At 43.0% G+C, this 14,361-nt stretch overlaps 3 protein-coding genes across 3 annotated transcripts; 1 reads left to right on the top strand and 2 right to left on the bottom strand.

Annotated features, from left to right (window-relative positions):
• Positions 1-9,303: 9,303 nt before the first annotated feature.
• Positions 9,304-10,481, top strand: LOC6726940. Its single transcript, XM_002102306.4, has one exon. It carries the CDS (start codon positions 9,406-9,408, stop codon positions 10,312-10,314), a length of 909 nt encoding a protein of 302 aa, XP_002102342.1. The 5' UTR covers positions 9,304-9,405; the 3' UTR covers positions 10,315-10,481.
• A 167-nt stretch (positions 10,482-10,648) lies between these two features.
• On the bottom strand, positions 10,649-11,999 carry LOC6726939. The gene is made up of 3 exons (XM_016176188.3): positions 11,451-11,999; positions 11,062-11,213; positions 10,649-10,997 (listed from the first exon to the last, which is right to left on the bottom strand). The coding sequence occupies exons 1-3, from the start codon at positions 11,866-11,868 to the stop codon at positions 10,713-10,715; spliced, it is 855 nt and encodes a 284-aa protein (XP_016033434.2). The 5' UTR covers positions 11,869-11,999; the 3' UTR covers positions 10,649-10,712.
• Positions 12,000-12,647: 648 nt separating this feature from the next.
• On the bottom strand, positions 12,648-14,288 carry LOC120285031. Its single transcript, XM_039295327.2, has 2 exons — positions 13,801-14,288; positions 12,648-13,366 (listed from the first exon to the last, which is right to left on the bottom strand). Exons 1-2 carry the CDS (start codon positions 14,258-14,260, stop codon positions 12,738-12,740), a joined length of 1,089 nt encoding a protein of 362 aa, XP_039151261.2. The 5' UTR covers positions 14,261-14,288; the 3' UTR covers positions 12,648-12,737.
• Between the last annotated feature and the right edge of the window lie 73 nt (positions 14,289-14,361).

Genomic DNA, 14,361 nt, shown 5'->3' with positions numbered 1-14,361 from the left:
GTCATCTCCACTGCCGTCAAGATCATTGGCAGCAGCACTCCTCAATGAACCAAGGCGCCCAGCAGCGAGGCGGAGGCGAGGCCAAGGCATTTCCAACGGGTTGCGACTTGTTTTTCCAGCCGTAGCTTTCGTTGTTTATGGCCAAACATATTAGTTGCATTAGTGGTTTTTGGTAGGAGTTCGCTTTTTTTGGCATTTGACCATTTCTGCAACTGGCTGCCGTTGCCGTTGACACGTTAATTTCAATTTGGCTTTTAGCAGTTTTCGCCATTCAAGAACGAGTTTGGGCCGTAAAGAAAGTCATTGCCAGCCTTTAAACGGTGGCCAATGGCCATTTTTTATGTAATGCAAATGGTAGCGAGGGTGTCCATGGGATATTCAAAGGCATTCATTCAGGTGGGTTGTATCGCATGATGGCAAATTGGTAAGCAAAATATAATATATATACAACAAAAATGTATCTACAGATATGTACATCTGTATCTGATAGAACGAGATTCCACACATGCGATTGGCGTAGGGAAAGGAAAGCTAAAGCTGTGCTGCATAATTGTGGCTTTTTTTGCGGCTTGACTGCTGCTATGAAAACAAAACCTTTTAGCCAAAAACAAAAAGAAGCATGGGAGAAAATGCATTTTCTAGATTCTTGTTTTTGGGGGGCTTTCGCTTGGCGATCGGTTTATGTGGCAGGCGCACATTAAAAGGAGTATGAGCCGGACCCAGAGGGTCGGAAAGCGATTTTCGACTAATAAACTGCCAAATTAATGGCCCGGCGGCCACAAACATTTCCCACTAATAGCCAAGCCGGCTACTTGCTGCCAACTTGCCACTGGCCCAGCTTCACACTTTAAGTGTCGGCACTTCGGAATGGGTATCCATGCCCAGCTACCCGCGTTTTTTTTTCTGGGCCACTCACTTAGATTTTGATTTCGTCGGCGCCGCCTCTTTTTCACGCCACTTTCACTGCCCAGCGTCCGTGGAAAGGTACTGGGTTTTTCCAGGGGCAGTTCATCGATTTGCATTAAGTACTTTCGGGTGCGCAAGAGTATTTATTTGCACACAGCTTTGTTTCCGCGTCGGCATCGTTCGATTAACAATGAAGAACCAAAGCGTTTTGGGTTCACTGGCCGCCGGGGAGCCGTCATAAATGTCCCAAACCAAGTGGAAATTTATGGGATTTCCCCGAGAGGCAGTGAACCTGAAAAGCGGCTGTCCTTTGAATTCTGATGAAAATATTGTACATATTATACTTGCCGCAGAGGTCATTTAATTTGTGTCCATAAAAAAGTTTGCAACAATTTGTTTAAGGGTTGTGAGCGAAAACAATACTTTTATTTAGAAGAATGGAAAGCTAAGATGGAAGGTTTGATTTTATGTTTTTGTGAGTATTTCCAAAACAAAAGTAAGCAAAATTCAATAGTAATGTGGTTACCATAAAGTTGTGTTCTTATTCCATTCATATTTGGAATACATTTATATTGCTGTTTCATATCAAATTTCTCAATGTCAAGAAATGTCTGCATAACACCACATAAATCGCTTTGCATCTAAACGTGAATAAATTGAAAATTGTTCGACACGTTTACATGACGTGAATGTGATCCCCTTGGTTGTGTTCGTTGGACACTTTCATATCGGATTCCTTTCCTCGCCTTTCCAAATGCCACTCGCCGAGCAATGTGACTAATGTGCATCATTGTTTGTATTCCATGCTAAGTCGACCTGTCAAAATGTCCATCAAACTTGGGACATTATTCGAGCCCTGGAGTTTCCCAGCATATGATTTTCGTCTTATTATGCGGGTGTAGCAGCACCAGCTGCAGTCCAAAAAACATCCGCATCCGTGGCCCACGAGTAACTGCATCTGTGCCTGCTTAAGTACAATGTGCGATGTCAGACACATATGTATCCATATCAAATGCCAGTATCTGCGGAGCTGCGCATGCGCATGTGAAACAATTCCAATTGTCTTCCTTCCTCTGCGTGCCAACGGCTTTCCGCGGGCAAGGCCAACCGAAGTGCACTTTAAAAAATCGGTTTGCGTTTTCCGTAAAAAAAGAGTTCTTTCTTAACCATTAAATATATAAATGATCTGGAACTACCTCTGATATCTGTGAATATTTTTATGATAACATTGAAAGGATCTTATAGAATTTTTTGATTATAAGAGCTTTAAACCAAGTGAACTATTATTAATGATTATATTGTTGATTAAGCCATATAATATTTTTGTTTTCATTATAATAAATTCATTGATTTTAATAGTTCGGTGAACGTGCAAAATATTTTCATTAAAATTACAGATATTTTCCCGGTCAAAGCTTTAAGTGTTATTGCTTCTTTAAATCCAAGACTTTTCCCAAATTTTAAAATGTTTAGAAAATAAGTCAAGTTTGCGTGTAGCAACAGTAATCGCAGCAGCAAGATCGGCTGCAACTTTGTCTGCTTCCTTTGGCCCGCGGCGAGTTTTTGAGTTGGCAGCGTCGCCACGCCCTGCATTTTTCCCAGTTGGCCAAAAAGATTTTTCACAGTTTTTCTGTGCCACTTTGCGGTGGGGTCCAAGTCAAATAAAAGCAAAAGACAGCCACAACAAGAAAATTAAGAGAAGAATAGCATTTTAATAAACAACAACCGCAGTAATCGCAGCAGCCAGCTGCATTCGGTTCATGGAAGTCGTTGCGGCTTAAATGTGTGTGAAATTTCCCGGAGAAAGTATATAAAAAGCCAACAACCTACCGCAACGATAAAACCGGCCAAAGAGCGTTCTAAATTCTTGGAGTGCGAAAAACTCTGGCGGGTTAAGGCCACTTAACTTTCGGTTTTATTTGTTTCTTGGCTGTTTTTTTTTTGTTTTTGCTGTTAAGAACGCGACTCGCACTTGGCCAATGCAGACTTTCTATTTCATGCCGTGGGGGTTGTTTGCCTTCTCAGGTTTTGTGCAATAAAAATTGCAATTTTCACAACGAAAGAAAGCGAAAAGAAAATGTTTACTGCGCTTAGGTGTGTGCGTGTGCTTTTTGTGTTTGCTTGTTAGCCATGTTGGTGCTGTTTCTGTTGGTTTTGGTTTTTATAGCATGTTTTGACGCCGCATTGACGTTAATCAAAGTTAACCGCCAAACGCTCGCACAAATCTCACGCTAATTAACTTTTATATGGGATCAGCGACGACGGGTGCGATAAGCCGCCGGCTTTCAGCAGCATCACCTGTCCAGTTGGCCAGCCATTTGGACATCCGCTCCGGCACGACGGTCACGAGCCAATTTTTTGCCTCCGCTGATTTTCATTTAATTTGCGAACATTTTACTTAAGCGTTATGCCCGCCCGGGGACTTGACTTTACAATTTACAAGAAAAACACAGCAGCATTTTTCACAGCCTTCCCAATCCGCCGGGTGTCACGTGGTCAGATGGCCAGTTAATGCGAGAAGACCACATTCAGACATGTATGAGTTGGGAAAGGAGGGTTTGCCTACCTATTAAAATAAATTTCCTTCTCGTAAAATTGATCTGTTTATTGTTAGCCGTAAGGCTACAAGGCTCTACAATAAATTAAGAGTTTACAAACAAGCGTTAAATTTAAGTTGACTCATAAAAAGCTGATTGGGAGTGCAGCCTTTCAATAAATACGGATTTGGATTTGGTTTGTATACTTATATAAGCTGATAAATAAAAATGAAAATGCGGCATTAATAAAATTCCCTTTAAATATCTTTAATTCGTACAAATATTCTTCAATTTGCGAATCTGTATTTTCATATAATATACCCAGTTTTGGATCAAAGTTTTTCCGTTTGTAAAAGAGATGTTTTTTTTTCTTTTTGGCGCTACCGATTGCGAGTATAATTGCGCCATTCAACTGCATGCACGAATACATTAATTTATACAGCTTTGAATACAGATTTACTGCAGTGAGTGGAGTTCAGTGGATCGCGGATAAGCATTTATTCATTACTTCTACCGTTAGGATTTATTATGCGTTGCTTTTCGCTTTCTTTGCCGCCTCTCACCCCACTCAGTCAATCGGTGAGTGCAGGGGCTGACCGTACAGTAAGACCCCAGTCCACCATCCGCAGCCGCTGACCGCTGACCGATGACCAGGGAATCTCGCCACCGGACACTCGTGTGTGTGCGAGGGCAATTAAATTCTCAGGTGTCGCCAATTACAATGCGAAAGTGCGTAATGGTCGAGCAGCCGACCCCAATGAGCCGTCTTTAATTGATGCCATCAAATCGCAGCGACTGACCGCTGACAATTAAAGAGTCAAGTTCGAGTGGCGCCCTAAGCCGGCGGTGAACCGTGAAAGTTCCGTCTAATCGAAAAAGGTATCTATAATAAAATAAAAGCGCCAGCCCCAGACACAGCCTTCCCAAGCTGCAAATCGCAGATACTACTACATCTCGATCTCACCCGACATGTTTACATGCACCAAACTGTGCAGTGAACTCTGGAGCGGAGCGGTGGTAAAGGTTGCGCGAAAACCTACCAACCATCCATTCCTTGGCCAGCATTTTCACCGTCCCAGCTTCCGAGGCTTTCACTTTTTCGGCCGTTGTCACGTTCGCCTGCCGCTCAATTTATCATCATCCATGGCCATGATGGTCATGATGGCCATGCAGGCCGTTGAACCGGAGTCGAAAAGCGTTTTTGTGGCAAAAAGGTACGCCTGGCAAGGGGTTAAGCCTGGTCATTTGTTGGAAGACCGCAAGGGAAGCACAGAAAAAACGAATTCGACCATCCCTTTTGACCCACCCACCCCAAAAGAGTATTCAAATTGTGATTTATTTGCGCAAATTCCTCAAGTGAGATTTGCACCCAGGATTAAGTATCCGCCCCGGGCGCCGTTTGTCTGAGGCCAGAAAATTATAATAATGTGCACAATGAAATGAAATTTTGTTTTGGCCAACCGACTGTCATGGCTCAAAGTCTTCGCCCGTGGCCCGGTATTGTCGGCGACGGCATTGGCAATGAAAACGACACTGCCAGAGCATTAAATTCACCTAAAATGTGGCCAAACTAAACGGAATTGCGAAATGCCAGTGCTTAATGTGATGTGGCTGCTTTTGGGGATGTCTGTAAAATCACTTGACTCGCACAGCACTTTCTTCACCGGCCACGTCAGAGTGGTTATTGCGGCCTGTTGAATGCCAGCTTGATTGATGAGCAGATGCCGACTTTTCCAGCTGCAATCGTCGATGCCTAGATGCCGAGATGCCTCGATACCTGGCCTTCTTGATTGGCATTTAACATTGCTGTGAACTCTGCTTTGCCATTCATATGGGGACTCCTGCGACGGACTCCGAATTTCACCGCAAATATGCACTGCCAAATTCCCAAAACACTGCCTAGTATTCTCGAGGTGCTGCCAAATGAAGTGCGTTATGTCGCAGATTCAAATACGCGGGGAAACGAATTTATGAACTGGCGTCTTTGGGACCACACAAAAGGAAAAAGAGGGACTTGTTAACTCAAAAATCAGGGACCACACGGGCAAATCACAATGAAATACGTTCCTTTATTAAATTATATTTAGCGCTGATATGCTATTAGGACAACGCGGAAAGATATGGTAATTTTGCGTTAAGCTGCACATGAAATTAGGGGGGCAAAAGTTTGGAACAGAACGGAAAAAATCTAGTATAACGATTTAACTGAATGGAGAGCGAAAGCTATTTATAAGCCTAAAATTAGGAAACCACACTGCTAAAAACACAAGGTCATCCGGTAAAACTTTTTTTACGGCTTCATTGTAGAAAAGAAATTGCGCGAAAGATGTATTTTTAAACTGACAGACCAAGACGGAAAATCTTGAAATCCTTAAGAACATCGCTAAAATGGCGTACAAATGTTATAATGCAGATTGAATTACTCAAAGGAAATATCAGGTCACAAAAACGAGTATAGCCGAAAATGAAATTTAAAGGTGACAAGCTATTTTTAGACTGACTGTTTCGGGAGTGCACCAAAAAAAAAAGAATGATTAATTTTAAAAATGAAATTGATTTTAGCTAAGAGATAGCCAAACCGCGTATATGGTTTATATTTGATTGTCAAAAGCTTTGCTCTCACATTGAAAAAAGCGTGCCTTATAAACTTGGAAACCATATACTGGAATCAATAAATGATGTTCTAGTTTTAGCTATTCAATTGATCCAAGTTGAAAACATTTTTTTCCTGTGCCTAAAAGCAGAGGCATGCCTATTTTTGTGAATAATTTCGCTGGCAAACAAACGCAAAGCGTTATTTTCAAGAGAGTTCCTTGTTGCTGGCCGCAGGGCGAATGAAATTGAAATTCGCCACAGAGTATTTTTGCCGCCTACTAGGAGACGTGCCAGCGAATTATCAGACATGAAATTGAATTGACTCCGAGTTCTGGCGAGCTGAGCGGGGCAATGGCAATGGTGAGTGAAAATGGTCTTGTATAGGGCCAAAACAAACAAACGAACAGACGTATAATTTGAGGCAAGAGCTCTGGACGAGCGGATAATAAATTCATCAAGACAGCAGGCAGTCAGTCGGTCCGTCCGATCGGATACGATAGTCACGCTCCGGCTTTCCACGCTGTGGCAACTGCGGTGCAGTTCATCAGTTGTTGGGGGTCAGAGTGAAACGTAATTGGCCCGCGGCACTTAATTTGATTGAGGAGAGGAGGCGGGTGTTCCAAGTTGCGAGCTGCGACCTGCGAGTTGCCGCTGCCCTCCAGCCATCGCAACCTGTGCCCACATCTCCGGCTTGGCTATCTTGGTTTTCTTGGCGGGGGCGAACTTCGATGTCAACGCAGAGTGAAAGTGAAAATGCAGCGGCGGAAAACCACAGCTTTTCTTTTATGCAATTGTTCGGTGGCGAAAAGGTTCCCAGCCAAATGGCCACAGAATTGTGTATTCTGCCTTATTGAGTTCGAGTCGAACGCAGAGACAAAGGCCAAATAAATCGCCCGGGACTGGGGGAAAAGCATCGTGACGATCTTGGCCAAGTTCGTTGCTGGAGTTATTCGTTTATGCACTGAGGAAAAAATACTTGTTAAACCGAAAATTAAATAAGATTGGAAACATAACTATGGAAGAATTATCAAATAATTTTCGGACTTCAATTCTGAATAAAAATATGCAAACAACCTTTTTGGATTTAAAAATGCCAATGATAGATAAGATATAATATTTATATAATCTTGCATGTATACATATAGAAATAGTTTTGGGCTTAGATCAGGAAGAACTAGGACTTACTTTAAGTCACTGATAGCGACCTTCAGGATGAAAGTCATTTAGCCCTGAACGTTTAAGTGTATTTACGGCTTTACTTTGCGCTTGATTTAATAAGTAATTTCTTTCAGTGTGTGCGCTGCTATTGGCTTCGATCACTAAGCGTTCGGTTGTTTGCTCGCTGTTAACACAAAACGCCAATTACTGCAAATTGTGGGCTGCTGCAGTATTCGGCCTATTAGCAGCGGATAGTCCGTCGAAAGTCGGATTGCGTGTGAACCAAACGTGCATTATCATAAATTATCGCCGACGGATTATGCAGCGGCAAGTGTTTTGCATTTCTGCATTCACATTCGCAGAATGCAGTGCTTGTCCTCCGGCTGGCTATGTAGAACAAGCCGAAACTTATGCAGAGATATGCACTTTCCCGCTGGAAAATAAAAAGAAAAACACTTTTCGTGTCCGACTATCCGCGACGTGTTTCGCTGCGATAAAATTGCAAATCCCATCATTAGATGTTCGTCAGCGCGGCTTTTTTAATTAATATTTCATAAATGAGGAGCGCCGAGCATAAATTATGCATGAGCGCCGCGGAGGTGTTCCAACGTTTGTTGTTTCAGTTGCTACACTTTGCGAAATTCACTGGCCAAACTTTCACCTTTCTTCTTCAGCCCGAAAGTATGCATAAAGTTGGCTTTGTTGTCGGCAGAAAAGGTGGCTTGCTTTCTTCGGAAAAAGTTGGACTTGAGCCTGCAGTCTGCTTGTGTTGCAAATTAAGCAATTACCTAACGTTTTTAATTATTAGGACTAAGTGTCGATATAAAGGTATTAAATTTTTGCGCCAATTAAACAAATGCCATTTTTAAATCCAATTAGCCAACATATCCACGTGGCAAACTTGGCAAAGAATGGCAGATAATCCTTTCAAATCCTGACACATTTTTGCCAAATCCGAAGCATAAATATTTTATTTTATTTTCATTATTAAGGCATACGGTTCTGTTTAATTTTAATATTAACATTAAGATGCAAATTTACTTTTAAAAAGGCACGATATCAGAACTAATAGGTTGTAATTTAAGCTTTTTAATGAGCAACTAAGCAAATTCGATTCGGACTAAATCTTACAATCTTATATCCTTCATGGCACTCTAATTTCATGCTTTCTTCCAGCAATTTCGTTCATCGGAACTCGAGCCAGGATAATTCCGAGCCGGCACTTTCATTAACTTTCCTGCTGCTGGCGACACATCTGTGTGTGATTCTATAATTTTCCACCCAATCAGCATTCATTTCGGTTTCGATGCGCCCGTCTGATAAATATGTATGTATGCCCAAATCTTCGCGTGAGCAATCGAAAGCACTGGAGACTGGAGAAGATCTCGGCTCTCGCCTCGGTTTCACAGCTTGTGCCGATGAAAGTGGGCGTCGGATCTGGTGTAAAATATTATTAAGCCGGGCCGCCGATATAAAGACTGGAATAATTGCCCAGATCTGCTAATTACGGCAATGAGCAATGAAATTGGCCCCTGCATCCAGCCTGCCGGTTGCACTAAATCTGCAGCGAAGCTTTGCTTTAGTGCTGCAGCTTGCAGGCAGTTTCCAGCTGCCGCATGCACTCATCATGCATACTACGCTCTGAATAGCCAACAGCTTTGTTGCACTGGGAGAAAAACCACAGGAAATTGTGTAAAAATTCTAAAAATAGAGAAAAAATAGGTGGCATGGCCAAACTATCCATTTAGCATGATATTATTGACTTACAATATCTTTAAAGTTTAGGAATAATTCAGACTTTTGGCGTTTACCTTGATGTTGACCGAATAATGTAATTAGGAAGATATATGTATAATCTCTGCTGTAATAACTAAATTTTTATTATTTACCTTATACTCAAAATACAATATACTCTTCTTTTTTAATTTCAAAACTATTTTCACAACACGATTATTTTATGAAATCCCTTTATGAAACTTATTGACTATATTAATAAAGCTAAGTTACTTTTTCCAGTGTAGTGGTGTTGGCAGCAAAAGCAACACCGACTGCAACGCTGCCTGGCTAATTGTGGCAAGGTAAAGTGTATAAATTTGGTGGACGATCTGGCGCACAAGATCAGTTGGCCAAGAGATTTCCCAGCAGCTGCAGCAAACGGCATAGAGAGAACTACGAGAGTGAGATCACAAGGATTGGAGATACGCACAGAATGGAATCGCGTCTGGGTCTGCTCATCGCCCTGCTGCTGGCGGCCTTTCAGGCCTGGGCCATGGAAGCCCCGTCGAACTTTAATCAGAACTCTACTGAGAGCGGACTGCTGCGGACAGTGCGTCATATCTATGGGCAGTGTGCAGATAGCGAGGACGTTTTCTGGTGCTGCAAGATACAGGGAGTTCGCCTGCTGGGACGGGCTCTGAAGGTCCCACAACTGGGCATCGTGGATGGCGTTAGCTTGGTGCGACGGGAGTCCTTTAGCCAGGACACGCGGAGTGGACGCTCCAGCCTGCTCGAGAGCCAGCTCAGCAATCGCGATCTCGAGCACATGTCGGGGAAGAGTCTGGACGCCCTGCTGCTGGAGCGGTTCCTCAACTTTGTCCATAGTCACCAGCTGCAGGTGAATCTACCACGGTTGCTGCGGTTTGGCGAGCGGAATGGCCAAGATTGGCTGCAGCACGTGATCGGCTACTTTATGCCAGCCAGCGAAAGCGAGGGTCGCAAAAAGAAGGATGACAAAAAGTATCTGGGACCCTTCATTGCCGCCGTTCTGCTAAAGACCGCTATTCTAAAGATGGCATACCACTCCATCGCCATTGTAGCGGGAAAGGCGCTGATTGTGGGCAAGATTGCGCTGATCATCAGTGCTATAATCGGGCTGAAAAAACTGGTGGGTCACGACGGCGGCGAGAAGACCACCTACGAGATCGTCAAGCATCCACAGGTGCAGCAGAGCCACACATACTCGTCCAGTCACCAGGGTGAGTACGATACTGGTGGCCATGACGGAGGATCCTACCACCGCAGCATCGACGACGAGATGATGATGCAGGACAAGGCTTACCAGGCCTGGATGCCCCACGTGGCCGCATCCCCTTCGCCCGCCGCCAAGGGATCCCGATAAGGGGAGCCGCGGAGTTCCTTCCGGGGTCAGCAGCTCTACTACCAAAGATCCAATGATTCCAAAAAGCTCCCACTTAGCCCAATCTATATGAATTTGTATTTACACTCGACAGCCCTCCAGTTTAAGTTTAGTTATCTTAGTTAATATGTTACCACAGATCGAGCATTAAAAAGAAAAGAATTTTAATTTCATTGCTTTTTATTTTCGGTCAAGGGTGAAACCACGCCCACACTTTTGCAAAAAGTAAAATATTTTTTTATTAATTTTTTAATTTATTCTTCTCCTCGAGGATCTCGACTCTTATTTTTGTATATCCTTATAGATTTATTGGCTAGTGATTTCTAAGTATAATAATTGTGTTCGATTGTATGGACACACAAGGAGTTTGATTTTAATCTCTAAAAAAAGCCCCGAGTCGATTTTGTGGCCTCTGGACGTGGCTGATCTGGGTAGGCCGCCGCCTGATGCAGGCGGCGCTTCAGTGGCTCCATCTGGTAGGCCTGGTAGTACTCCATATGGCTGCCCAACGGTGGCTCCTCCACCTGCTCCAACTGCGAGTATGTGTCGTGGGTGGGCATGCTGCGGTGCCAGCCGCTCTCGTGGCTGGAGTGGACCACCACGTGCTCCGTGCCACCCCCTCCTCCACTACCACTGTGACCAGTCGAACCCTTTTTTAGACTGCCCTGCGAAGAGAAGCGTAGCGCCAACAATTTGGACGGAACTGTTCTAGGGACAGATTCTACTCACCAGCAGCGATATGACCAAGGCGATCTTGGCCATAATAAAGGCCGAGCCGGCGATGAGGATGACCTTGCCTAGGAACATTTGAGCCAGAGTGGCCATCATGATCATGCCGCCCATCATCGCCATGTTCTTGTCTTTGTCCTTCTTTTTGCGACCTGTTTTTTTGGAGCATTTTTTATTTTTCTTTTTATACTTGTCTTTCTTCTTTTTTTTCTTTGATTTTTTCTTTTTCTTAGGCTTTTTCTTCTTAGATTTCTTCTTTTTCTTTTTCTTAGACTTTTTCTTTTTCTTTAGCTTATCTTTATCTTTATCGTAGGATGTTGCATGCACTTCGAAACTACCAAATCCTCCTATTAACTTATCGACTTTATCATCTACGCTCGCATAAGTACCTTGATCGAGGCCCAGCTCGCTGCCAAAGTCATCGATGGCATTTGAAATGGTCAACTGGCGTGGCAGCTGAAGACGCAGTGCTCTTCCCTGGACCAGCTCCAATAGTTTCCCGGGTAAACCCATATCCATACGCCTCGTCTCCGACTTGCTGAAACCAACCTGTGGTTCGATGCTTAGGTAATCGGTGATCTGCCAGGTGCTGTTATCCCTGGTGGCACCATCCAGCAATCGCTCGCTCTCGGAGCCTAGACACTGCCAAGCATCCGCACCACCCATGCAGTGAGCTATTATTCTGCCCAGACTTCTAGGACTCCATGAGGAAGTGGACGCGCCAGCTGAAGTTTCGTTTCCTTTGTGACTTAAAGACAGAACTGAACTACCAAACACAAAGCACTGTAGTAAAACGACGCGCCACATATTTATTTACTATAATGGAACCTTATTCAGCGCTTCTTGAACCACAAATAACCCAGACAATTGCTCTGCTCGGTTACTTATAGTGCCTAGATCATTTTTGGGGGTAACAATTAACGGGCTTGTCAAAGCACGAAAATGCTCTGTTGATAGGAATCAAATAGAAATGTTTTTGGAAGTTTGCTTGCTGAACCCTGACCTAACGAAAACTGAAACCGAAATTTTTGTTAAGTTACCTTTCGTTTTTGGAAAGCCCTCGTTACATTTCGCTAATTACAGTTTAGATGCACTAGAAAAAATATGTACCTTTGAATGATCAATAAACTATCATGTTTATTGTTTATTTATTTATATAAACTAAATCATGTCTTTTGGTTCTAGAGTACATATAAACTTAGTTAGTAACGTGCTCGTTAAGTTAATCATAATTTATAGTGGGTAAGCAAACATATTAAAATAGAGTGGTGAATATTTTGTGATACATATACAAAAACTATATAACTTATACATTTTAGTAGTAGAATAAAAGGGTATGTAGATTGTTAGATAAGTATGTAACGGCAGAAGATAGCTTTTTCTACCCCATTAAGTATATATGTATTTCCAATTCCTTAGTTTCTTTCGCTTTTTTTCAATTTCTGTCGGGTAACGGGTATCTGATAGTCGGGAATCTCTACTGCAGCGTTGTCTTCTGTTTTTTTTTATTAAGTTTTATTTAATAGTCTACATAGATTATTAATTAAGGTCTGTGGGGGAAGTTAGTTAATGATAATGATGTTTTATTTACATAGATAGATACATTTTAAATACCCTACACAACGCACTATGATTTTTATATACACAATTGTTTTTTTCAAGTGTAAACTATGTGCTCATAGCGATCTCACATCCACCGCCTGCCAGCCTTCCATTCGGTGAGGATCCTGGAAGTTTCTCAACAGAAGTTCGCCCTCCTGCTCCACACTGGCTGCCAATAGTTTGTTACTTGGCCTGCGTTGGTTTTCAAAGTCGTAGAAGCGGTCTTGAGTGGGCGGTTTGGGGTTGACTGGAGGTGCTTGGCCCGGCGTTTCCGCCATTCGAGGCTGCTCGAATCGAACTTTTCGTTCACTACGACGATATGGGGATGTCTCGTGCACATCGTATTGGTGGTGGAACTCATCTTGGCCTTGGCCAAATACCGTAGTCTTTCCGGGGAATTGGCCAATTGGACGGTGGCCATTAAAGCCGCCGAAACCAAAGTTCGCACCGCCAAAGCTGCCACCTCCAAAACCACCGCCCAAACCACCGCCCAAACCACCGCCCAAACCACCTAATCCTCCAAGTCCACCAACGATTCCGCCCAGTCCCAAGAAGCTGCTCACATATATGGCCAGCTTGACCAAAAATAATGACTTCTTGAGCAGCAGACATATGGCAGCAAATATCAGGGGTACTAAAGCCACCAGATTGAACTTTAAGCCCAGAAGAAAGGGCAGTAAATACTGCTTGGTCAAGACGCGACCTGAAAATGTAGTAATAAATATTTGTAAAAAATATTTTTTAATATTGACTAGTATTAAAAGGTGGAATGATGTCTTTTGGCTTGCATACGTCCTTCTATTATTTTTTTCTTCACCGAACACAACAGAAAATGTTGCACTAATACTTCAATGAACATTTCTGAACATTTTACCATGTTCACCTTGAAATAAACTCAATTTCATTTAAAATCTTAAAATCTGGGAACATATGTGTGCAAGTAAATAAATTCAATTTCATTTAAAATGTTAAACTCTGGTAACATATGTGTGCAAGTAAATAAATTGGTATTCATTCTGCAGCTTAGTTTTACAATACAATGCACAAATAAATAAATACTTAAATATCTATTTCGATTAAGTTTGGTTTTTATTAATAATTGTATCTGCAACGATTTGGAAATCACTGATATCATACCGGTTGAGGGATCTTCGAATCCGAATTGTCGCTCTCCCTGCGCCGCTCCATCGAGGACGAACTCGGCCACACTATTCGCATCCGCTGTGGGACCTATTTTGAACATAAGCCCAGGATAAAGGCCGTCCATATGCCACTCCATACTCCGTTGACCCATCACTGCGCCAGCATTCTCGAGGATACCGCGGAAGTCCACTGGATCCGTGTCGAGCACATTTGACAGAGATCTGACTGCAGCTGTTTCACTTTTCACTGTCACAAAATCCTCCACGAACTTAACGTTATCGGTCTCATCCAATCTCTGGATGAAGTTCAGAGCGGATCTTCCTAAACATTCACTGATCTTCGGTTTCTGCGATCCACGAACGCACTGCTTGAACTCCGAACTCATGGCGGAAAAGTCACTGCCAATCACTTGGTGGAAACTGACCAGGAGCAAAACGATATCCAGTGGCGACATAATGGTCGAGTGTTTTGATCTCAACTGAGCCCGCTGGCCAACTGACCCTTCTGTTTTATATCCGCCACATCTTGTTATACAATGACCGACTGGTCTTTTGG

This window comes from Drosophila simulans, chromosome 3R (assembly GCF_016746395.2).
Source record: "Drosophila simulans strain w501 chromosome 3R, Prin_Dsim_3.1, whole genome shotgun sequence".
In the NCBI taxonomy this organism is placed as follows: domain Eukaryota; kingdom Metazoa; phylum Arthropoda; class Insecta; order Diptera; family Drosophilidae; genus Drosophila; species Drosophila simulans.
Note: the sequence above shows the minus strand (reverse complement) of the source record. Positions and strands in the feature narration are given on the sequence as shown.